General features: G+C 41.1%; 1 protein-coding gene across 1 annotated transcript in view; it reads right to left on the minus strand.

Annotated features, from left to right (window-relative positions):
* The window catches only part of SNTG2 (syntrophin gamma 2), a 443,415-nt gene that overhangs the window by 85,255 nt on the left and 330,625 nt on the right, over nucleotides 1–27,535 (minus strand). Inside the window, exon 13 of the mRNA XM_075861154.1 lies at nucleotides 18,521–18,637. Within this exon, the coding sequence (XP_075717269.1) occupies nucleotides 18,521–18,637 (117 nt within the window). The remainder of the gene's footprint in view (nucleotides 1–18,520; nucleotides 18,638–27,535) is intronic.

Below are 27,535 nucleotides of genomic sequence, written 5' to 3' on the forward strand. Positions count from 1 at the left end.
GTCGGTTGGGCTTATAGCGCTCTCATGACTTGGTGAATTTGCCTTATTGGCCGGCCATACTAGCCGGCTTATTTGTGCTGTTTTGGCTGGATTGATCCTTATTAATACAGTATGTAACCTTGTTTATTTCGTCAGAGTCTTTTACTTGTTTTGCATATTTTTATTGATGGAATCTAACAACAATAAAAAACGAATTGAAATGAAAAATACTGTAATAATAAAAAATACTGTCCAAAATACACTCTTGTAAAAGTGGCCTTAGGCTAGTTTTTCGAAAAAGGGAAATACGGGCACATTTTAGTGACATCCTGGCCCAACCATGGGTTTAATGATCCTTTCTAACAGCACCATAGGGATCATGGTAAAACTGGTCTTACTGATTTAACAGCTATGAAATATCATCAGAGCATTAATTTGAAGCTTCTTGACCCCAATACAAAATCTGTAACATGAACCTCAACAATCACGCATCATTTATAGCACTTGTCTCCTCATATGGGACAGATTGACCTTTTGGGTACTCTCAGGCTTCAGGCAGCCCCTATAGTTGTACCATTAATTATTATGATACAAAAATTATACAGCCACAAAGACTTACTTAACAAACTCAGCCCTGCTATATCTGTATCCTAATTTTGTGTGAAAAAACATTTCAAATAAAGGAGTCACTCATTTTCAAATCCATGAATAGGTGTTAAATGTAATTAGTTGCATCGTGCGTTTTGTGCTTACAAAATAAGCTTGAATGAAGTCTTGGAAATACAGAATAATCTAGATGATGAGTAAATGTAATTAGAATTCAATGTCTTCCTGTTCTTTTCTGTTTTATATTTCAGTGTGCTTTTAATAAACTTTGTGAGGTTAATTAAAAACTCTTCATTGGTTCATATCTTCAATTATCTAAATTATTCTCTAAATTGAATTGGAGTTCTCCAAAATATCCCAAAAGCTGTGTATGTATATGGTTAATAAATTAGAAGAAATTTCTGGCTGATGATAGAAATGAGGGGACATAAATTGGAATGTAGTTAAGAGGACACAAATATGAAGACAAACAGAAGTATGGGAAGAGTAAATGAATTTACAATACATAGTGAACACTGAATTCATATACTACTTACATTTAAACTGGTATTTCTATGACATATATTCAGTTCAGTAGAAACGCGGGTGTCCTTGGTCTTGCTGACCACAATAAGCTCTGTTACCATTCTTCCTTGAAGTATAGATTGAACGAAACCATGGAGACTATTCTGAGCATGTTATTAGCCTGCAGTCAAACTGTCTTTTGTGTTTGTGACCAGTGCTTCCACCCATCTTACGTGCTAACCATCGATATGTACAATGCAATTTAATTCTAGAACTTTTAACCTTTTTTGGTTGAAAATTGAAGTGGTTTTCCCACTATAGTAAGTGACAGAATTTGAACAGCCGCCAATCAAAGATTTTACCGGCACAGTGACACTCTTGGCCACCCGCTGTACAGGGAACTAAAATATACCACTGTGTAACACCAATGATCCTGAGCAACCCTGCTGTGCATTCAAGGAACGAAAACCCAGTATTCGCAAAGTTGAATACAAACTGTTGTGTATGCTACATATTACAAGAGTATAATCTATACTAATATTGTTATTCCATTTTACATGGGTCAAATTTAAATTTAACATTTTATTCACTATTCCTTCCTTTATATATTTGCTTAAAATTTGGAAGCTTTAACGGGAACCAGCCCGTTGATTACTTACTGGGAATAATCAATTTGATATTACATATAGCTAGAATGGCTAGCTTCCTATCAGGTGTGCTTAGCACAGAGAACTGGGCCACAGAGGCAAAAGAAGTGTTCTCAGAAACTTGCCATCAATGAATCTAAAAGGAATTTTTAGGGAATTTTTAGGGACCAAACTAAGGCCTACAAGGACTATATTTCATCCTGGTGGTAGATACAGGCCCTTGAAAATTATATTAGAAACAGTATTGCACCCAAGGCACTACGTATTACCCTATCACCTGCAGAAAGAACTAGAAGTACCAAATTAATAAGCAGATGGGAACAAGAGGCCACCGCGAGTTCCTTAAGGTTCATGAATATCCTACTAGAGGAAGAAAAGTCATCATGGGATGTGAAAGTGAATAAACTCGTTGAATTGAGAGAACAAGCTTTGAAATTGAAGACAGATATACATTTGATAAAAAGGAAGGAATTTTACAGGGAGTGGTAGAACGTTTCCAATATCAAATTAGAGAAAGAAAACATTCTCAATTTGTAAAAGATTCACAAGAGTTTAAGGAAAATCGAGCTTATACCTTCCCCAATAGCAAAAATTATCATGGGGATACGGAAACAGAAATTTCATCCTCAGAAGCGGAGGGATCTGATGTAGAAAGGGATCCTCAATATGGAGAAAGAGGTGGTACGGCTAACAGGAACCACAGAAACTACCAAAGAGGATACAATAGAACAGGTTTGTAGAGGTAGAAACTATCAAGGGAATCAACCTTTTTTTTTTTCCCGACCCGCATCTGTTGGCCAATACCAATTTCGAAACAGAAAATAACATGGTACAATACCAAGACCACCATTAACAAAAATGAGGTGATTAATCTATCTAAATATACGCTTAATGACTTGGAATTGTCTGTTCTGGAGAGGGGCCTGTCCTTTGTCCCGACGAATAAATATGACTCATTCTCCTGGACAAGGGACATAGCCCTATTCTCCAGAAAACTTCATTGGCAGAAATTCTGATAAGAGAATTTGTCAGGAATATAATCTTGAACTTGAGGATTTGGCAACAGCTAGGGATCTATCAGATTTAGTAGAGGATAATATAAGAGATAGGGCTGAGGGGCCATTTACCTACCTGAAACTATCCAGTAAACAAATACCACCAGTCTGCAATAATCCCAATATTGAGTTTTTAAAAAACTGGTTGAAAAAGACCTGAGAATATTGGAGAGCCATAAAATAGACTATGCCAACATGTCAAGAGAAGAGATAAGCACCTTACAAACTCTATCCAATAATAAATAAATAACAATTAAACCTTCAGATAAAGAGGGTAATGAGGTTATAATGGACACTGGGAACTATTTTGATATGTGTAAAAGGGTACTAGATGATCCAGATACATACCATTGCCTAAGAGAAAATTCGATTGATATCATCACGGGACAACTGAAAGAAATTCTGGATAGGGCTCTGTCAAAAGGACTAATGAACAAAACGGAATACCAGTTTCTATGGACTGAATTTCCTAAAACAGCAACTTTCTATACAACCCCAAAAATGCACAAGGGGACTGATCAGGTAAAAGGGAGACTGATAGTCACATGTATAGATAGCCTGAATCAAAACATAGGGGTTTACATTGATAAAATCTTACACCCATTTGTCTTTAGTCTCCCATCATATATTAGAGATACAACTGACCTCCTATTGAAATTAGAAGGTATTAGATTGGAAGAGAACATGATATTTGCCTCAATTGATGTTGAGGCGCTCTATATCTCAATTCAATACCATATAGGACTTGAGGCAATATCCCAATTCTTGAAAACAAGGGAAATCATCTTAGGGAGCATAACTCATTTGTTATTGAACTCATAGAATTTAATCTAACAAAAAACTTTTTTCTATTTGGTGGGCATTTCTACCACCAGCTCAGGGGTACAGCTATGGGGAGCCCCTGTGTTCCCTCTTATGCCAACATACTCCTGGGCTGGTGGGAGGAAAATGTAGTCTTCTCAGAGACAAATAGCAAATGCAAGAGTCAATAGGCTTTTGGCGAAGATTTATAGATGACGTATTCATTGTGTGGACAGGGACTCAGGCTGACTTTAAACAGTTTGTATCTGATCTCAATATAAATTAAATTGGTCTCAACTTCACCTCAGTGAGTGACCCCGATAGCCTGGCATTCTTAGATGTTAGACTGTCGAGGGGAATGGAAGGAAAAATTGAAACTGAGGTTTTTAGGAAGTCTACTGCAACGAACAGTCTCCTGAGATGGGAGCAGTGGCGTAGCTATAGGGGTTGCAGCGGTCGCAGTTGCGACCGGGCCCCTAAGCCTGGGGGGCCCACGGGCCCCCGTTGCCATACAGCATGCTTCCTAAAGAAATCTTCTGTGCCGTGAAGCCGGCACTTCCTGGTTACGGTCACATGGTACACTTAGTGTACCATGTGACCGTGTTGTCACATGTGACACGGCTTCCAGACAGTGGAATGGAAGAGTCGGTGCGGAGGACTCCAGGTAAGCTGCAGTCTGAAATGTAATGTATTGTGATGTAATGTGTTGTGTTGTAACTTGTAATGTCTTGTAATGTATTGTGCTGTTTGCGGTGGAGAGGGGGGGGCGTTAAATCACAGCCCCCCCTCCTCTTTCTACCGCAAACTGCACAATACAGTATAGTACACATGAATGTATGAGAGCGGGGCTGCGGCTGTGTAATACAGTCACTGCCCCGCTCCTGAGTCCTGACATGTGCGCGCCATCAGGATGATGCGATGCGGCCGGCGCTGCACTAATGATCTGCGGCACTGAAGACAGAACATGGCGGGTGCACTGCAAAACACCCCCATGTCCTGTCCTCAGTGCCTGAACCGACGCTCATTAGTGCAGCGCCGGCCGCATCTCCTCATGCTGACCGCGCGCGCACTTCCTGTCAGGAGTGGGGCAATGGCTGTATTACACAGCCGCAGCCCCGCTCTATAACGGCGGAGATCAGAGAAACCGCTCATCTCCGCCGTTATTCCCGTGAATGCTGCGATCAAAGCTGACTGCAGCATTCAGGGGAAAATGAGAAGGGGGGATTCCCCTTGGATCGCGTCACAGGGAATTCTTGTGACGCGATCGAGGGCCATACCATATATGGGCAGACAGCCCAGGGTCCATTGAAGGACCCCAGGGCTGTCCTACCATATTTCCTGTTGTTAGGGCATACTTAGGTATGTCCTAACAACTGCCTGTGTGCTATCTGTCCACAGGCTAATGTTATATGTTAGTACATTAAAGTTTAAAAATAAAGTAAAAACAAAGTAATGTTAAATAAAAAAAATACACATTCCCCTTTTTTACAATACACATTAAAATAAGTCTCAATACATAAGACATACACATTCGGTATTGGCGCTGCCGTAATAACCTGCACAACATTTTTTTTGCATCATTTATGATGTGTGCGCTGTAAAAAAATAAAATAAAAACTGATTTCTATAACTTATTGTGGGGCACGAGGTGCGGTGATGAATTTAACTTCCATGTGCCTCACATTCAGGGCTCATTTACACGAGCGTGTTATACGTCCGTGCGACGCGCGTGATTTTCACGCACGTCACAGGGACCTATATTAGTCTATGAGGCCGTGCAGACAGGTGCGTGATATTTGTCCTATATTTGTCCTATATTTGTGCTCTGTTCGCGCATCACGCACCGATTGAAGTCAATGGGTGCGTGAAAACCACGCATGTCACACGGAAGCACTTCCGTGGGACAAGTGTGATTCGCGCAACAGCACTGTAAAGGATGAATGAAAACAGAAAAGCATCACGTGCTTTTCTGTTTACAAACATCCAAACGAAGTGTCATTATGATGGCGGCTGCGTGAAAATCACGCAGCCGCACATCCTATGTGATGACACACAGAGCTGTTAAGTGCCTTTTGCGCACACTCGTGTAAACCCGGCCTAATAGTAATTAACCCCATCATGTACCTCACACATTAACCCATTATGACTGAGAAAAATGATGGGGTTAATTACTATTAATGTGAGAAACATTCAAAATTCTGCATCACACCACGCGCCTCACATTAGAAAACAAAAGAACTTTTTTTTTTTTTATTGCTGTTCACAAAGTAAACGAAGTATCGGTATCGACGTCCAAATTTTGGTATCGTGACATCCCTACACTGTGGGTCGCGTCCCCCTGGGGGTTCGTGTGAAGACCTCCAGGGTGTCGCAAGTCACTCACCGAGGTCCCGGTTCCATTCAATCCTGGAGCAAGGAGCTGACATCTCCTTGATCCAGCATTCACTGTGCCCTGAGCGGCTCGACGCAGGCTGGCGGGATGTAGCGACATCATCGTGCCTGCCTCCGCTGAGTCACTCATAGCACACACCGGAGGAGGCGAAGGATCCTCCATCCGACGTAGGAACGGGGATAGGTAAGTAATTATGCTATTTTTCTATTATGCACATATGGGGGCATTATACTGTATGGGGCTGATAAGATGGGGGGCATTATACTGTATGGGGAGCATTATACGGTATGGGGCTGTTATGGGGGGTGGCATCATACGTTATGGGGCATTATACTGTGTGGGGGCATTATACTATGGGGGCTGTTGGGCAAGGCGTCTGGGCATAGGCGCGCGCAGGGGTCTGATGATGGTGGTGTTGGGGAGTGGTAGGGGGGCCCAAGCTGAATTCTTGCACCCGGGCCCATGAGCCTTTAGCTACGCCCCTGGATGGGAGAGTGCCCATCCATATGCCATAAAAAGAGGGATACCAAAGGGACAATACCTCCATCTCAGGAGAAACTGCTCAAACACTAGGACATTCCTGGTACAAGCTGCAGATATGAGAGACAGATTCCGCCAAAGAGGTTATCCAGACCAGATTCTCAGGGATGCATTCACTAATGAAATTAAAACTAAAAGGAGAGACTTACTGATGCCCAAAGCAAGAGAACTCGTGAAAAAGAATAAGATGAACAAGTCAGAGGGATCATTCAGAAACACTGGGGGATCCTCATGGAGGATAATGATCTGAAGAAACCACTAAGTGAAAGACCTTTGATTGCCTTCAGATGAAACAAAAGTCTGAGAGACAAACTGGTACAGAGTCATTATAAACCAGCACCCCTAAATGATTGATGGCTTAATGGAAGACCCTTAGGGACCTTCAAATGCGGCAAATGCCTGGCATGCGACTCCATATTAGTGTCTAAATCCATTGTGAGTACAACAACTGGCAGGGAGTATACTAATAGAGAATTTATCAATTGTCTATCAAAAGAAGTCATATATATGGCTAAATGTACATGCCCTTTGGACTACATAGGCAAAACAAAACATTAATTTAGGAGGCAAATAAGGGATCATTACAACGATATCCTTAATAAAAAAGATACGCCAATCACTAGACATATATGGGCAATGCGTGGAGGTAACCCTAGGGTCATCAAATTCCAGGGAATTCAACACATTGAGCCTAATTCAAGAGGGGGTAATTGGGACAGGTATATATTACAAGTAGGGAGCCGATGGGTTCATAGAATGATATCAGTGACCTTAATGAAAATCTGAATTATGCCTGTTTCCTTTAATACTATGGTCATGTCCACTATCTAAGGACATCTAATTACATCTACATGATACTAGATGCATATTAGAGGGATGAAGTATGCAGTTACTGATAAGTAATCTCAGATGACACACGTTTGTTCTAAGTACTTACTAAGACATTTACTCACCACGCCACCCAATATACTTTCACACTATATGGCTGAGGTATTTAATATCATCCAACATGCCTAAATGAGAATAATAAGCTATGCTAATGCAGCCATGATCTATGGAAGCAAATAGCCAATAGGGGTAAGGCTGAAGAAATCCCCTATACAATACCAATAATCCAGCCCACTGTGGAGGTAGCAAGGACGCAATATCAATGGGAGAGTGAAGACTAAGTTGCGCTCCCATCTGATAGGATATCCGACAACCGAGCCCCCAGAAGAGGCGGAGCTAACTCACATACAAAAAGAGCGTGTTTTGAAGCACTCGCTGCCACTGCCACACTATCTGTCAAGCCGTTATGCTCAACATCTCCCTGACGAGCCAGTATTTAACTGGCAAAACGCGTAGCAGCTGGAGCTCTATTTAGGAAAACGGACTTAGTAATAGGGACAGGTTCCGGTAACAACAGGGTCGTTCTTTTCAGAACGAGTGCCCGGTGTGTTGACAACAGTGAGGGTTTATGCATTGGCTTAAGGGACAGGAAGAATACCACTGTGTAACTCCAATGATCCTGAGCAACCCTGCTGTGCATTCAAGTAACGAAAAGACAGTATTCGCCAAGTTGAATACAAACTGCTATGTATGTTACATATTACGAGTATAATCTATACGAATATTGTTATTCCATTTTACATGGGTCAAATTAAAAGTTACATTTTATTCACTATTCCTTCCTTTACATATTTGCTTTGTTGAACTAAAACTTAGCCTCATTAAATTAAATGGAATTGAGTTGCAGTTCCCTGCACAGCGGGTGACCATGAGCGCCGCTGTGCAGGGAATAAACTAAAAGGATCTTAATCATTTCGTTGTCGGGATCAGCTGGGTTCCTAGCGTTTGGACTTTCATCGATTATAATCTTATGGCATTTCCTAGTGATATGCCATGTCATTATTTAATGTCATCTTTATTGTATAGATCAGTCAAATGTTTGACATTTATATGCTGTATTATCCAGTGAAGAGTTATGACGTTTACTCACATAGTTTGGCATCACCTGGTGTGCAAAGTGTATAGCAATATGCACATCCACCTAATGAGCTGAGTGCTTGTGCATGCTCAGTCACTCTCCTCACAGCATATTGGTCACTGCAGATCAGCCAATAGAAAAAGATTTATTCCCTGCTTGTCAGGGAAGGAGCATAGACTCTGCAGTAGAATATCAGTATAGCTGACTCTTTTTTACCAGCTTGTTAGGATGTTTGAGCTCTACATGATGACAACCGATATGAACCCTGCACATTCCCACTCAGTCGCTATTGTTTTATTTAAGTATATTTTCAAATTATGTTTTCACTGTTTTATAAGGGTGTGCATACTATGGATGTCACTCAGTATCTAGCTTTTATACTCTGGATCCCATGTTACCTATCTACCTGGAAAGTAAGAAGAGACTATATTGCAAGCAGTCAGAGGGTGAAAAAGACTGATTCTGCTTAGAGCACCTCCCCGATCAGCACACACCAACAGCAGCATCAAGGGGGTCACAGGAAAGCAAAAAAAAAAAAAGATTTAAAAAAAAAGGTGTTTTGTATCCTAGAAACACTGTACATTACTTTAAAATAGCTCAGCAACATTTCTGGACTTTCGATATAAAAAAATGATTAATGAGTTAACATATTTAACAACACTATAACTCCAATAACATGCACAAACAACTTGTCCGAACATTGGTAGCATAGCTTTAAGGGGTACAAATGTATAATTTATATTCAAATTCTCACAGACCCCAATGCTTCCTACAGAACAGCAACACTTGAATTTTATATTTTATATAGATCAAAAACAGGGAGAAGTTTCAGCATGTAAGGCACAGGGTCCCAACAATTTCAGGCTTCACCTCTTCTGACTTTTGATATTAATACCTAATAACTTGAATGACAGAGGGGCCGCTGTGGATATAGTGTTTTTGGACTTTGCAAAGGCATTTGACACTGTCCCTCATAGACATCTAATGGGTAAATTAAGGACTATAGGTTTAGAAAGTATAGTTTGTAATTGGATTGAGAATTGGCTCAAGGACCGTATCCAGAGAGTTGTGGTCAATGATTCCTACTCTGAATGGTCCCCAGTTATAATTGGTGTACCCCAGGGTTCAGTGCTGGGACCACTATTATTCAACTTATTTATTAATGATATAGAGGATGGGATTAATAGCACTATTTCTATTTTTGCAGATGACACCAAGCTATGTAATATAGTTCAGTCTATGGAAGATGTTTGTGAATTGCAGGCAGTTTAAACAAACTAAGTGTTTGGGCATCCACTTGGCAAATGAAGTTTAATGTAGATAAATGTAAAGTTATGCACCTGGGCACGAACAACCTGCATGCATTATATGTCCTAGGGGGAGCTACACTGGGGGAGTCACTTGTTGAGAAGGATCTGGGTGTACTTGTAAATCATAAACTAAATAACAGCATGCAGTGTCAATCAGCTGCTTCAAAGGCCAGCAAAATATTGTCGTGTATCAAAAGAGGCATGGACTCGCGGGACAGGGATGTAATATTACCACTTTACAAAGCATTAGTGAGGCCTCATCTAGAAAATGCAGTCCAGTTCTGGGCTCCAGTTCATAGAAAGGATGCCCTGGAGTTGGAAAAAATACAAAGAAGAGCAACGAAGCTAATAAGGGGCATGGAGAATCTAAGTTATGAGGAAAGATTAAAAGAACTAAACCTATTTAGCCTTGAGAAAAGACGACTAAGGGGGAACATGATTAACTTATATAAATATATGAATGGCACATACAAAAAATATGGTGAAATCCTGTTCCATGTAAAACCCCCTCAAAAAACAAGGGGGCACTCCCTCCGTCTGGAAAAACAAAGGTTCAACCTGCAGAGGCGACAAGCCTTCTTTACTGTGAGAACGGTGAATTTATGGAATAGCCTACCGCAGGAGCTGGTCACAGCAGGGACCGTAGATGGCTTTAAAAAAGGCTTAGATAATTTCCTAGAACAATAAAATATTAGCTCCTATGTGTAGAAATGTTTTACTTCCCATTTCCCATCCCACTTCCCCTTTCCCATCCCTTGGTTGAACTTGATGGACATGTGTCTTTTTTCAACCGTACAAACTATGTAACTTAAGGGATAAAGGGTGGGTGGCTGCTAACTCTTCTAAATTCACTTACTGCAGCTAGGACTTTCCATAATCTTACTGTTTTTACAAACTTCTCTGATTTAGTTTACTTGTAGTGCAGATGTCTGAGTATACCTGACATCCATCCAAAGATATTAGATTTTTAGAGAATACCACTTTTTATATAAATATACATGCCAATATTGCTAATAGCACCCATCCATCTTTCCCAAGTTGTTTCCTTCAAAAGTATTTACAATGTACAGTAAAACCTTTAAAAAAGTAAGCTGTTATTCTATATAATCACACAACCTAATGAAATGTATGCCGTGAACCTCATAAACAACTCCTCATAATTAGAGATGAGCGAACCGGGACAACCGAACCCGGTTTCGGTCCGAACTTCCGGTAAAGTTCGGTTCGCAGCGAATCCGAACTTCACCGGGTTCGGCCGAACCCGTTTTGACCGAACCCGGTCAAAAACATTATACAAATCGGGAGCCACTTATCTCTATCAATCACTGATAGAGAAAAGAGGCTGCTGATTAAAAATAAAATAAAAAGCATTTCATACGTACCCGGTCGTTGTCTTGTTGACGAGTCCCTCTTCTTCCTCCAGTCCGACCTTTTCTGACGCGGCAGCCTGTGATTGGCTGCAGAGGCCTCTGCAGCCTGTGATTGGCTGCAGAGGCCGCGGCAGCCTGTGATTGGCTGCAGCGCTCACAAGGCTGCATCGTCATCAAGGAATGTCGGGCCGGATGTCGAGAGGGACGCGTCACCAAGGCAACGGCCAGGAGACCGGACTGGAGGAAGCAGAAAGTTCTCGGTAAGTATGAACGTCTTTTTTTTTACAGGTACTGTGATCGGTAGTCACTGTCCAGGGTACTGAAACAGTTACTGCCGATCAGTTAACTCTTTCAGCACCCTGAACAGTGACTATTTAGTGTATGTGCACACACACTAATTACGTCCGTAAATGACGGACGTATTTCGGCCGCAAGTACCGGACCGAACACAGTGCAGGGAGCCGGGCTCCTAGCATCATACTTATGTACGATGCTAGGAGTCCCTGCCTCTCTGCAGGACAACTGTCCCGTACTGTAATCATGTTTTCAGTACGGGACAGTAGTTCCACGGAGAGGCAGGGACTCCTAGCATCGTACATAAATATGATGCTAGGAGCCCGGCTCCCTGCAGGGTGTTCGGTCCGGTACTTGCGGCCGAAATACGTCCGTCAATTACGGACGTAATTAGTGTGTGTGCACATACCCTTACTGACGTCGCCTAGCAACGCTGCCGTAATGACGGGTGCACACCTGTAGCCACCCATCATTACGGGGCCTCATGCACACGACCATAAAAACACCCGTTATCACGGGTCGTAATTACGACCCGAAATAGCGGGCCCATAGACTTCTGTTAGCCACGGGTACCTTCCCGTTTTCTCACGGGAAGGTGCCCGTGCCGTTAAAAAGATAGAACATGTTCTATTTTTTTATTTTACGGGCCGTGCTCGTAATTACGACTCGTAAGTACGAGCACGGCCGGCCGGCCACGGGCAGCTGGCCGCTTTTGCGAACCGTGCTGTCATTATAATTATAGCAGCACGGCCCGTAAAATAGAACATGTTCTATTTTTTTAACGGCACGGGCACCTTCCCGTGAGAATACGGAAAGGTACCCGTGGGTAACAGAAGTCTATGAGCCCGTTATTGCGGGTCGTAATTACGACCCGCAATAACGGGTGTTTTTACGGTCGTGTGCATGATGGGAGCACGGCTCGGAAAAACGAACGGCTGCCCGTGCTCATCTCCTGAAATAATCTGTGCTGCCTTAAACTCTGTGGACAGGTCAGGATCCTGTTTCTTTTAAATGCTGCTAGGGAACCCGCTCGATCCACTATATAAGGCTACGCTACAGTGCAGCATTTAAAAGAAACAGGATCCTGACCTGTCCACAGAGTTTAAGGCAGCACAGAGTATTTCAGGAGATGAGCGTGCAGATTCAGTGCTGTTGTGAACTCTGCTCTTACCATTACGTAGCTCTCAGTCTGTTATCTCTCCTCCACTCCTGTCCTCAAGAACACCTTCACATGATTGGCAAGTCACCACGTAATGGTAAGAGCAGAGTTCACAGCAGCACAGAGTATTTCAGGAGATGAGCGTGCGGATCTTGTGCGTGGTGGTGACTTGCCAATCATGTGAACGTGTTATAGAGGACAGGAGTGGAGGAGATGTAACAGACTGAGCTACGTAATGGTAAGAACAGAGTTCACAGCAGCACAGAGTATTTCAGGAGAGGAGCGTGCAGATTCAGTGCTGCTGTGAACTCTGCTCTTACCATTACGTAGCTCAGTCTGTTACCTCTCCTCCACTCCTGTCCTCAATAACACCTTCACGTGATTGGCAAGTCACCACCCCGCACAAGATCCGCACGCTCATCTCCTGAAATACTCTGTGCTGCTGTGAACTCTGCTCTTACCATTACGTGGTGACTTGCCAATCATGTGAAGGTGTTCTGGAGGACAGGAGTGGAGGAGAGGTAACAGACTGAGAGCTACGTAATGGTAAGAGCAGAGTTCGCAGCAGCACTGAATCTGCACGCTCATCTCCTGAAATACTCTGTGCTGCCTTAAACTCTATGGACAGGTCAGGATCCTGTTTCTTTTAAATGCTGCACTGTAGCGCAGCCGTATATAGTGGATCGAGCGGGTTCCCCAGCAGCATTTAAAAGAAACCGTGTTTGTGTATGTGTGTGTTTGTGTATATATGTGTGTTTGGGTATGTGACTTTGTCTGTTTTTGTTTTTATATGTGTGTGTGTATATATGGGTGTGTTTGTGTATATGTGTTTTGTGTATATGTTTGTGTATATATGGGTGTATTTGTGTATATGTTTGTGTGTAGATGTTTGTGTGTGTTTTTGTATATGTGTATATGTGTGTATATGGGTGTGTGTTTGTGTGTATATATGGGTGTGTTTGTGTATATGTGTTTGTGTATATGTGTGTTTGGGTATGTGTGTTTTTGTTTGTATATGTGTTCGTGTATGTGTGTATAACTGTGTGTGTGTGTGTTTGGATATGTGTGTTTTTGTTTGTATATGTGTGAGTTCGTGTATATGTGTGTGTTTGTCTGTTTATGTGTGTGTGTATATCTTGTTGTGTTTGTGTATATATGTGTGTGTCTGTGTATGGTTGTTTGTTTGTGTGTGCGTGTATATATGTGTGTAGGTGAGTAGAAGTATTGGTATTGTTCACATTGATAACTGTTTTTTTATGTTGTTGCAGATTTTGATGTACCGATTGGACTACATCTACGATTCGTTGGACTACTGCGTAGATCTGCGTTTTTTCAAATTTTAATAAAATGGTTAACGAGGGTTTTGTTGGGGATTTCTTATTTCAATAAAAAAGAATTGTCTTTGTGTTTTTTTTTTCAAACTTTATTAGTGCCTAGATAATGGCAGTTGGCTGATTGACAGCGTCCATTATTAAGGCGGTACTTAGTGTTAGCCGGTGCAGAGGCTAGCACTAACCACCCATTATTACCCCGGTACCCACCACCACCAGGGGTGCCGGGAAGAGCTTGGTACGATCCAGTACCCAACCATCTGTTGTGATGGTCGGGTACTGGGGCGGCCGTAGGCTGGTATTATGAGGCTGGGAAGGGCCAAAATCAGTGGACCTTCCCACCCTTGTAATGCTAGGCTGCTGCTGCTGTGTTGTATCGGGCTGGTTATAAAAATGGGGGGGACCCCCACGTCGTTTTTTTTTGGAATTTAACAAATTTAGCAATAGACGGGTCCCCCACATTTTTAATAACCAGCCATATACAAGGCCGCAGCAGTCTGGCATTACATGGGTGGGAAGGGCCACTGGTTTTGTCCATTCCCAGGCTAATAACACTGTGTTGTATGTGGCTGGTTATGATAAATTGGGTGGAACCCCATGTCTTTTTTAAAAAAAAAATGTAAATAAATAAATAATTTAAAAAAATGACGTGGGGTCCCCCCCCACTTTTATAACCAGCCAGATACAACACAGCAGCAGCAGCCTAGCATTACAAGGGTGGGAAGGTCCACTGTTTTTGGCCCTTCCCAGCCTCATAATACCAGCCTGCGGACGCCCCAGGGCCCGACCATCACAACAGATGGTCGGGTACTGGATCGTACCTGGCTCTTCCCGGCACCCCTGGTGGTTTTGGGTACCGGGGTAATAATGGTGGTTAGTGTTAGCCTCTGCACCGGCTAACACTAAGCCTCGCATTAGTAATGGATGTTGTCACTCAGACAGCGGCCATTACTAAAGTGGTAATAATAAAATTTGAAAAGAAAAAGACAAAGATATAGATAAAATATTTTATTGAAATAAAGCACCCCCAACACAACCCTCATTAACCATTTTATTGTAGAAAAAAAACCGTCATCGAAGTAGTCCTCGAAACCGACGTAGTCCAAACACCAAACCTGTAAAAAAATAAAATAATGAAATAAAACATGTTGTAGGCTTAGATTCAGTTTAATGTGTGATACTGACTGTTATACCATGTATAGAAGCCTGCCGCGAAGTTGACTTAGATACAGGGCGCCAGCAGACAGTATCATACATGGCCATACATACATATATACATGCAAACTATCATACATACATGCATACACACACACATGAAAACATACATACATACAAACAAACATGCAAAGATACATACATACATATATACAAGCATGCACAAATATACATGCAAACATAAATACATGCAAACATAATTACATACATGCACATATATAAACATACATGCAAACATACATGCAAAAATAAAAACATGCAAACATACATACATGCACATATATACATACATACATGACAACATACATACAAACATACATGACAACATACATACATGCAAACATACATACATGCAAACATACATACACACATGCAAACATATATACATGCAAATATACATACAAACATGCACATGTATACATACATGCCAACATACATGCAAACATACATGCACATATATACATACATACATGACAACATACATACATGCAAATATACATACATACACACATGCACATATATACATACCAACATACATGCACATATATACATACATGACAACATACATACATACATGACAACATACATACATATATATATATATATATACACACATGCAAATATACATACATTCATGCAAACATACATGCAAACATACATACAAATATACATACACACATGCACATATATACATACATGACTACATACATACATACATACATGACAACATACATGCAAAAATACATACATGCAAATATATACATGCAAATATACATACAAACATGCACATATATACATACATGCCAACATACATGCAAACATACATGCACAGATATACATACATACATACATGCCAACATACATACATGCCAAAAAATAATAATAATACGTTCATACTTACTTTCCTCCTGTCCGGCCTCCAGCGATGACGTTTCATTCATGTCGCCGCTGCAGCCTGTGATTGGCTGCAGAGGCGGTCACGTGGGATGAAGCGTCATCCTGACGTGCGTGACCGCCACTACAGCCTGTGATTGGCTGCAGCGGCGAAAGGGATGAAACGTCATCGCTGGAGGCCGGACAGGAGGAAAGTAAGTACGAACGTATAATTTTTATTTTTTTATTACATTTAAATGGTATTTTCCGCGCGCCGAGCATGTACTGTCAAGGTTGCTGAAAGAGTTAGTGCAGCCCATTAACTCTATCAGCACCCTGGACAGTAGCATGCTCGGCGCACGTAAGTGACAGGTTCGGTCAGAACTAGTTCGGTCCGAACCGAACTTTTTTGTGAAATTCGGCGAACTAGCCGAACCGAACTTTTGATAAGTTCGCTCATCTCTACTCATAATGTATAGTATACTGGTGCTCGCCTTGACTCTCAACTCTGACATCAATCTTCATTTCTATATGCTTGTGGAACTCTTATCCTCCACGTACAGTTTGACCTAAGCCTTGGTTTAAGATTAACCATATGTGCTCAGGTCTGTTCATAACCCGGTATTATTCTGGGATATAAAGGCAGTGATTGGCTGAAGCGGTCTACGGGCAAGTCATCGATACATCAAGGTAAAAAAAAGAGTGTCTGGGACTGAAGTGGCAGTGAGTTTATCAAGTATAGGCTCTCTTCTTATTTTATGCCATTTCCTCCATTGTGTCAATTTTCTTGGCATATTGGAAAATCTGTTTAAGCATTATTTCACTTTTATATTATGTATATGTGACTATTCATATATTTTCTTCAAACCATAATTCTGTTTTAACGACATTTGAACCATTAAAATATATTGTACATGCAAAAACTTTGCTTCATTTTCATGTTGCTTTCTCTATATCCACAGAAGCTTTCAAAAATTTTCTGTTTGTCCCAGGAATTTTGCTGTCAGACATGTGACCTAATAGCTGAGGTTTAAATGTTTTATCTGTCATCCAAAAATGCACTGCAATCTTGGAGCAGGAAATCATCAGAATTCTGAAATAATCTTATTATAAATGGAGAAGAAAACATCATGTAACTTAAAATCAATTCAAAATCAGTAAAGTAAATCATTATATGACTCAACATGATATGTTGGTTTTAATAATCAAAATTCTTCTTGACAAGTGGAATTTTCCTTTGACTGTTAAATGTTCTCTGTCTTTCACTGATAATAAAGACATTATTTTCTTATTGTAAGCTGAAATGAGTTTGTGAATTTCCAGAATATGAATACTATAGTGAAAGGGTATTTTGTATGCTACTATAATTTGCATTGGAAAAATTTAAATTTGCGGAATGACAGCTATGTAATTTTGCAGATAGACATGTTAGATTATTTTAAAAGCCTGAAGCAATGTATTTAAAAATAGCTTCAATCTTTTGGACGTTAATAGTGTAACATCTAGTAGACTATGTTTTCTAAAAATGGCAATGTACTGTAAAAGACTTTGAAGTCAATGGAATTTAGTAGATTTACAATAATTGATGAATGGGCTTGTCAGGTGTAAACATTGTAATTGCATTATACCACATAACCATAAAGTGGTTCATGGACTGTAGGTAATATGGACTCGTGGGTACGTGTGCTGCCTTATGGGGGCTCCATCAGGTACCCCAAAAGCAATGCAGCCACACAAAAAAAACTACATGTTCCTGCATGCAAAATCAGAGGCAAAGGAAGGTACAGTAGGGGACTATGTGACATGAATCCCCAAAAAAGACCATGTGCATTGGGCCTACAGTAACTGTAATGTTCTATACTTGAAACTACCTGTAGGTAGAAAAATAGCTGTCTGTGTAAGAAAATGACTTCCTCTATGCCCTGTTAGGGAACATTAAGCTGATAATGGGATGGTAGGTTGTTATCTTGCTTAACATAGCTCTCCATAGCTCTCAGTTGTACATGACTACCAACAACTGTTCAAATTATTACCCACTGCGGTGAAAAGGAGCATTTGCATAATGCTCAGACCGCCACCGATCAAAACTTCTGACATGTCACTATGACATTTCAGAAGTTTTTTGGTAGTTTGGTTACCCTTTAAACTTACATAAGTTATTTTCTTCATTATTAAATAAGTGTATTTGCAGGTAGCAATATTAAAGTGAAAACAAATTGTACCCTCAGTTTCAGGTTAGGACAATATATAAATGAGCATTCTTGATTTTCTACACTGCACAATGTCCATATATTGCATTCATCTATTTGGTATCATTTAGAATATGACAATATCAGAAGTGTTGGCTGTGGCAGCCATGATTCTTTCATAGCTAAAAAGTTGAATTAATATTTATTTCAATATTTGCATAGACTATTACAGTGTATTGGAATAATATATTGATGAAATGACAATCTATAATACAATGGAATATCTTACTGGTGGAGTCTTGAAGATATAGAAAGTTGAACCCTTTAGTACCAGGAACTTGAATTTATAAATGTGTGATCCATCTGATCCTTGTACTTTTTCACTCACCCATCCCATGTGTAGGATCTGTAGAGAGAGAGAGACAAATGTGGTCATGTCAACAAATATGTTATATACAGCTAAAAAGAGAGGAAATATACAATTTATATATTAAAGGGGTTTTCTCATTAGGAACATTTGACATATCCACAGGATATGTCAGAAATGTCAGATAGATGCAGGCAGGGACGACCTTAGGATAGATGGCGCCCCGTGCAAAATTATCTTTCGGTGCCCCACCCCATCATAAAAAAAATGCCCCATAAAAAAGTATAATGCCCCCCCACATTATAATATCCTTTATAGTGCCCCTACACAGTATATTGCCCCACACACAGTATAATGCCCCTTTAGTGCACCCCCACAGTATAATGCCCCTTTAGTGCCCCATACAGTATAATGTCCATACAGTATAATAATAACATTCAATAATATAATATATTATAAGCCTTTCAAGGATGCAGTATTTTGTCCTCTAATTGTGCCCACACAGTATTATGCCCCCTAAGTTCCACACACAGTATATTGCCCCCTGTAGTGCCCCTACACAGTATAATGTGCATTTAGTGGCCCCCACACAGTTTAATGCCCCCCTCCCCTGTGTGCCACACACAGACCCCCATTGTAGATAGTGTCCCCCAGTAGATTGTGTCATACAGCCCCCTGTAGATTGTGACATACAGCCTCCTTGTAGATAGTGCCATAATCCCCTACCTCCTCCTTGTAGACAGTGCCACAATCCCCCACCTCCCCCTTGTAGACAGTGTCATTCAGCCCCCACCTCTCCCTTGTAGTCAGTGCCATACAGCCCCCACCTCCCCCTTGTACACAGTGCTCCCACATCCCCCTTGTACACAGTGCCATACAGCCCCCAACCTCCCCCTTGCACACAGTGCCATACAGCCCCCCACCTCCCCCTTGTAGACAGCGCCGCCCACCTCCCACCTGTAGACAGTGCCATACAGCCCCCGACCTCGACCTTGTATACAGTGCCCCAAACAATAAATTGTACTCGCCTAGGCCCCGTTCCCTTGATGAATGGAGCTGCTCCATAACGCCGGCGATGGGATCCTTGCATAGGCTGGCGTGATCCAGTGACGTAATCACGCCGGCCTGTGCAGGGTTCCTGTCCCTGCGCCTGACAGGCTGCAGGCCGAACTGCCTGTAGCCTAGTAGGAGGCAGTGCAGGGGCATACCTCCCTGATCTGCCATAGTGTTCAATAGTATCTGCTTCCTAAGGATGCAGATACTATTGAATGTGGCGTCGCTACCGCTGTAGCAGCGACAGCGGCTGCTGGCGGCCCCACCGGGCATGGGGGGGCCTGTTCCGGCTTGCGACACGTGCGCACCCATGCTCGGTTTTGCAGCTAGCAGCCTCTATGGCTGTTACAGCGGTAGTGACACCACTGGGAGATGAAGCGCCAGGGCAAAAAGGCAGCTGCAGAGTCGCCGGGCCCGGACACTTCTCAAACAAAAGTAGGGGAAGGGAGCCAGTGCAGCGTCCTCTTCTACCTGCTGGAGTGATGCGCACTGTGCGAAGGCACAGGTCGCACACCCCAAAGGCCGGCCCTGGATGCAGGTCCCACCTCTGGGACCCGCACTTATCTCTAGAACGGGGCCCCCTAAACTCCTTTTTACCTCTCTGTGTTGTGGCTGAAGCATGTGATTTCCGACCATAAAGAAGAAAACAGTGTCCCCTATTATGGTGCCAGGTTTTGCCAACCAAGGACAGAAAGTCCTGGTGGTTTGTTACCTTACACATCCTTTCCATAACCCTTGGGACAATTTTGCAGCCCCTTGTTTGCTAATAATGCAGTACCACTGTAGAAAAGATACCTTTGTGTGATATAAATACTTGACTTCTGATTATTATAACTGCAATAAAAATACAGAAGCTAACAGTGTACCAACCACATGCTCTATGAAGCACCTGTGGTATTATCTATAACTCAAGAAATCCCCCAAATGTAGAGCTGGTTAAAAAAAATCTATATATAAGTTTAATAGAGTTAATAATAAATAAAAAAAAAATCCCAAGTAAAAAAGCTTAAAAACCCACTTTTTCCCATTACAAAATGCTTTATTATGAAAAAAAAAGTTAAAAAGTCAAACATATTTGGTATTGCCACGTCCGTAACTACCCGAACTATAAAACAATTACATTATTTAACCCGCACGGTGAACGCCGTAAAACATAAAATAAAAAACAATGCCAGAATTGCTTTTTTATGTTTATCCTGCCTTCAAAAAAATGTGATAAAAGTGATCAAAAAGTTGCATGTACTCCAAAATGGAACCAATAAAAACTACAAGTCGTCTCGCAAAGAAAAAGCCCTCATACAGCTGCATTGGAGGAAGAATAAAAAAGTTATGGCTCTTAAAGGGAAGGTGTTGCGAATTATTTTTATATATATATATATATATATATATATATATATATTAGCTTTTAGTATGTTATTAAAATAAATTTTATTTATTTGTCTTTTTTCTTACTTTTACTTCACTATGGGGGCTTCCATTTTTTTTTTCTTCTCTGTATGTGTCGATTAACGACACATACAGAGATGGAATACGGCACATACAGCCCCATAGTGAATGCGAATGGGAGCCGTTCCATTCACTATAGTGTACGCCGTCTGTGTGGGAACGGCGCATGCGCTGCTCCCACACAGTGCAAAAGGAAGGTCTTTGGCAGAGCGACATCCGGCGCCATTTTCATGTTGACCGGAAGCCGCAGCCGGACTGTAAGATGACTACTTCCGGTCGCGTCTTCCGGACATATGTTCCAGGCAGCGAAGACGCGAGGAGTAGGATCGGAGGCAGCAGCGGCGGCAGGAGCAGGTAAGTTATGTTTGTGTATGTGATGTGTGTATTATGTTCGTGTTATACTGTCTGATTACCACTGTATCTAATCCTCCTACACTGTCGCCATTTTCTGAGCGAATGCACAGTGTAGGAGGATTCTAAGATTCAACCACCTCCTTCTCCTGGCACTAGCCAGGATAAGGGAGGGGGGATTCTGTGAGCTCACTAGAGCATGTGTGTCTACATCAAATTTGCAGCATAAAGCAATGAGGTTGCTTTACCACATTGCAATGCTGCAATTTTGGGAATTGCTCCCTCTAGTGACCAGCACATGGAAATGTTATAAATTAGAATCTAATTTATAATATTTCCTGACTTGTGAAAAAATTCAAAAAATTAAAACAATGTTTAATCACTTAAATACTAACTGTTTAACTGGGAATTTTTTTTTAGAAAAAAGTGTTTTAATGTGTAAAAGTAGTAAAACGTAAAAAAAACTGTATAAATATGTTATCATCACAATCATAACGACCCCCTGAATAAAGTTATTACGTTTTTTTTATACCACATGATATTTTTTTTCTGTTCCCCCCCCAAAATAGTTAATAAAAGTTAAGCAATAAATTATATATACTATAAAATGGTGCTATTAAAAAATGCAACTTGTCCCGCAAAAAAAGAAGTCCTTATACAGCTACGTCGATACAAAATTGAAAAAGTTATAGCTCTTTGAATGCGACAATGGAAAAACATAAAAAATTGCTTGCTCATTAAGGCCTAAAATAGGCTGGTCACTAAGGGGTTAATACTACTACTACTTGTGATAACAATGTTAATAATAATAATACAATTATTATTATTATCATTATAATATTTATAAGATAAACCATTCAGCCATACCTGAAGGTGTCCTGTGGTATCTGGCATCAAGGTGTTAGGCTTCGTTCACATCTGCGTCAGGGCTCCGTTCCCTCGGAATGGAGCCCTGACGCAGATGTGAACATAGCCTTAGCAGCAAATTTTTAAAGTCCTGTGAGTTACAAAGACAAGCCCTACCCATATGCCCTATTATAGGGCATATAGACATCATAGACGGGTGGTCCCCCTCTCTGGACTTCTCTCTTAGAGCCAGAGCAGGGAAATGCTAAGTAAAAGGAGGCTTTGGTTCTGGCAGACTTGAAAATACATGTATTACATTGATTTAAATGTTCGGTATGTTATACTACCTTTCCCCTGTAGTGGCCGCTGCACAGGAAATGTATTGCATGCAGAAGCTGATTATTGGGGCAGATAGCTTTTGGGAACAGATGTCTTCATAAGACTTTTAAATATAGAAATGTTTTGATTCTTCTATCAGTGCTATCGCTTCTGATACTAATGCATGCAATAATTTTTAAAATTGTGACAAAGACGAAGGTTTGCAAATTGTAATCAATGGATATTTTTTTAGTTTGAGAGATTTTACCGTGAGAGTTTTTTGTACGTCTAGCTAAATCCAATAAAAAATGCATTAGATGAAATGTAAGTGCTTGAAGTGCACAATATATATCTGGACTAATGTGGTGTGGATATATCACAATTTGATTTGTGAAGATTCAGTGAAATTATTTATCAAAGATAAACCACAAGAATGTTTCATGGCAAGGCTTTTATCACTTCTTAAAAGCTTTCTTCTTCGCACATCGATAGATTCAGGGTTATTTAAAGCTCCTTCTTCTCTCCTTAATATTATTTCAGACTCCGAATATTAAAGCAGCCAATGTTCTGTGTGCATTAAAGAGTCCTTAAATAGACTTCACAGTTATTACTTACCTATTTAACTTGTTGTGATGAATGTCAAAACTGTCTCCAAATTGTCACATTACGTTTTTTCAAATACTATTTATTCTATTTACCTGTGTTCAGATTTGAATAAATACATTTTTATCACTGTACCTTCTAGATTGTATGATTCTCACCTTCCTACCCATGTATTCAATATTCTGTTTAAGACATCTCATAAGCGTCCAGGTGTTTTCTTATTGCACAGTATCTACTTAGCACTAGCTGTCAGATCTTGGAATAATTTTAAATTGCTGATCGGGGACATACTGTAATATATATATATATATACATATATATATATATGACATGCAATCACTATCATACTGGCTGCAGAGTTAGCTAAGAGTTTGAATAGCGCAGTGGCACTATATATTGTGTGACAGCATTTAAAAGGATTATTCAGGGATTTTACATTGATGGTTTATTCATAGGGTATCCCATCAAGAAATGATCAGTGCCCTTAGATGTTTTTCTCACCATAGACATCTATGTTGATATGACTTAAATGTTTTATAGCTAGATATCCCACCTTTTGGGACAGTTGTGGCAGGTGAGGTGGCTGCCGGCCACTGCATCCAGATTAAATGGAGATGTGGTATTATAACCTATATATATATTCTCTTAGCAAATTTATTATTCTCAAGATATCACATTATCCATATATATTTAACCAAAAAGAAACATCTTGATATCATACAAATTCGATTTCTCAAATAGAATTTATTTGATAAAATTGTATTTATTCGACGAAGGTTGCGAAATGCGCGTCGAGGTGCTCTGTGTCCAGGTGTCTAAATAACCATCATGTCCTCTACAGGTATGTTGAATTATACATGCATGTACTCATAGGGATTTCTTTTGATACCCCTTTTTTGTACCATACTAACGTAGGAATATAATATAGTTATGCAATCATCGGGACCTTTCTAATGTAGCGATATTTAACATCCTGCTATACCATTTCTTGTGCCCTGCATGCTGGTACAATATGAGCATAATTGTCATTTAGTTACACTTGCATCTAAGTGTATACTGTGAGGAATTGTTATCAATATTTATGGTCTTCGATTTAATATTATATGACACCTGGCTGATTTTAATTTATATTTTATATATCTATAGTATATACTTGGGAGGAGGGTTATTTTTGTACTAATGTGTAATAAGTAAAATTTAATAAAATAAATTATATTTGAGAAATCGAATTTGTATGATATCAAGATGTTTCTTTTTGGTTAAATATGAATGGAGAGGTGGCCGGGCATGTGCACAGCTCTCTCCATTCAAGTTTATAGGAAAACTTGTCTCCTTAACTCCCATAGTCTTGAAGCAGAGAGAGAGAGCCACAGACCTGCACCATGATGGCCTTGTTTAGGCAGATTTACAGTTGTTAATAAGAAAAAATTCCTAAAAGATGCATAGGCTCAACTACAAATCTTTCCACCCACCTCACAACCACCACAGACAAGAAAGTGAACAACTCAAAATTCAAGGAACTCGAAGATATTGTGGAACATAAAGGATTGGAGTCAATTTAGTATGAATCAAATATAATGCATGTTATATATACCAAAGAACAACAGGGATGATCAGAATGGTATTATCCATTGTAACAACTGGTAGGTATGTGGACCCACTGGGCCACTCCGCCGTAACGGAGAACCTGCTGATCAACAGAGTCTGTGAGAGTCCGTAATGATAAAGTACCTGGAATGTCAGAAGTGGGTATATGCCAGACAGTCAGGGGGAAGCATGCCTGTGCAGGATAATGGAGTTTGGCTGGGACTCTGGACAGTAATAGTGCAGTCATCAAAGACACTGGACTTGGCTAGGACAATGGACTGGAGTAGTGCAGTCATCTCGGATACTGGACTTAGCTAGGACAGTGGACTGGAGTAGTGCAGTCGTCTCAGACACTGGACTTGGCTAGGACACCATACTGGAGTAGTGCAGTTGTCTCAGACACTGGACTTGGCTAGGACACTGAACTGGAGTAGTGCAATTGTCTCAAACACTCGGTTTGGCACGGGCACCGGACACAGATGGTGAAGTCATCTCGGACACTCGGTTTGGCACGGGCTCCAGAAACAGATTGTAAAGTCGTCTCAGACACTAGACTTAGGCACTAGAACTAGACACAGATACGGGACACGGGAAACAGGATTCAGGATACGGGATACAGGGTAGAGGTTACAGCTAATGAACGATTTGGAAGACAAACATAGGAAAGACACAACATTTCTCAGGCAATGAGGAAAGGGGCAGGAGTCTTTTTAAGCGCCAGGGTGTTTATGGATAAGTTGGGGAAAACTTTGCTGGTGCGCGCACTGGCCCTTCAAGGTTTGGCATGAGCGCGCATCCAAATGAAACACTCGGGGAGAGACAGGAGAAAGCACAACGTGTCGGCATCCCTTGGGAGGTGGACACCGGTGAAGTGACACAGTTCTGCGACAATGGCCGCTGGTAAGAGGGGGATGCTGGTGGTCCGCAGCCACGGACGCTATAGTACCCCCCCCCCCTTACAACTCCTCTTCTTGGGTCCAGAGCATAGAAGAAAAGTTTTTTATGAGCACTGGAGAATCCACATTCTCTTATGGCTCCCAAGACCTCTCTTCAGGACCAAAACCTTTCCAATCCACCAGGTAGAAGGTCTTCCCTCCTACCTTCTTGTAGTCCAGGATCTCCTTTACCTCGAAGACACCAGAAGAACTACTGGGAGCAATTGCAGAGCCAGGATATTTACTGTATCGGTTCAGGACCACAGGTTTTAGGAGGGACACATGGAGACGTAGCTGGCACAGGAAGGGAAACACTTGGATGTTGGCTGTGCACAATGAAGAATAGAGAAGAAGCAGTAGACTCGCTCGTGTGATTATTATAAGAGAATTTGGCCTATGGCAGAAGATGTACCCAATTGTCATGTTGAACTGATACAAAATGATGAAGATAATTTTCTATAACTTGGTCAGTTCTCTCAACTTGACCAATAGATTGTGAGTGATAAGCAGAGGAAAAGTCCAATTTCACTTCCAAAAGTTTACACAGGGCTCTCCAGAATTTAGATGTAAATTGTACACCTCGATCAGACATGATATGGAGGGGTAGTCCATGCAGACGAAGATATGCTGAACAAACAAATTTGCTAGACGAGAAGCTGAGGGGAGGCCAGGCAGAGGGATAAAATGTTCCATTTTAGAGAAGCGGTCCACCACGATCCAGAGAGTGGTACATACATCTTTAGGCAGCGTGGGCCACCAGTAGTGACGAGAAATAAAGCCCCAAGTCTTACGGACACCAGAGTGCCCAGCCAACTTGGAATTATGACCCCCAGATGAGAAAAAAATTTCTGTCAGCAGGACAAATTTTTTTTTTCCAGGAGGAATGTCTTTCACTTTCAGAGGGCTAACATAAATTATCCTAGAAGAATCAATGACATGTTGGGGATAGTCTTCTGAGTCATCTGTCTCAAACTACCGAGACAGGTCATCGGCCTTTATACTTTTATCTGCAGGACGGAAATGAAGTAGAAAGTGGAACCTGGCAAAGAATAGAGACCATCTGGCTTGACAAGGGCTAAGTCATTGTGCAGACTGTAAATACGTGAGATTCTTGTGGTCAGTGCAGATAATTATAGGGTGAGCAGCCCCCTCTAGCAGGTGCCTCCACTTCTAAGACTAACTTGGCGGCCAGCAACCCACGATCCCCAATATTTTTTGGACTTTAAGATGCACCTGACCATAAGATGCACCCAGGTTTTAGACAACAGAAAATAGGAAAAAAATTATTTGTTAAAAAATTATTTGTTCTGTTTCACCACATTCTGAGAGCCATAACTATTTTTTTTATATTTCTTTCATCGATTGAGCGATGTGAGGGCATATTTTTTGCAAGACGAGCTGTAGTTTTATTGGCACCATTTTTTGGTACATATACGATTTTTTTGATCACTTTTTTTATTTCATTTTTTTAAGCGCTAAGATGACCAAAAATCTATTCTATTCTGATGTTGTACTTTTATTTTTATGCCGTTCACCGTTCGAGTTAACCCCTTCCCGACATTTGACGTATCCATACACCAAAGTCTGGTAGGGGAAGTATGGAATGGGCTCAAGGAGTGAACCCGCTCCATACGATGCGGGTGTCGGCTGTTTGTTACAGCTGACACTTCAGAGTAACGAGCGGCATCGCGTCTGAGCTTGTTAAACTTGTTAAATGCTTCGGCAGGGCTAAGGGTATGTGCACACGTAGTGACCAAAAACGTCTGAAAATACGGAGCTGTTTTCAAGGGAAAACAGC

The sequence above is a fragment of the Rhinoderma darwinii genome, chromosome 4 (assembly GCF_050947455.1).
Source record: "Rhinoderma darwinii isolate aRhiDar2 chromosome 4, aRhiDar2.hap1, whole genome shotgun sequence".
NCBI classification, from domain to species: domain Eukaryota; kingdom Metazoa; phylum Chordata; class Amphibia; order Anura; family Rhinodermatidae; genus Rhinoderma; species Rhinoderma darwinii.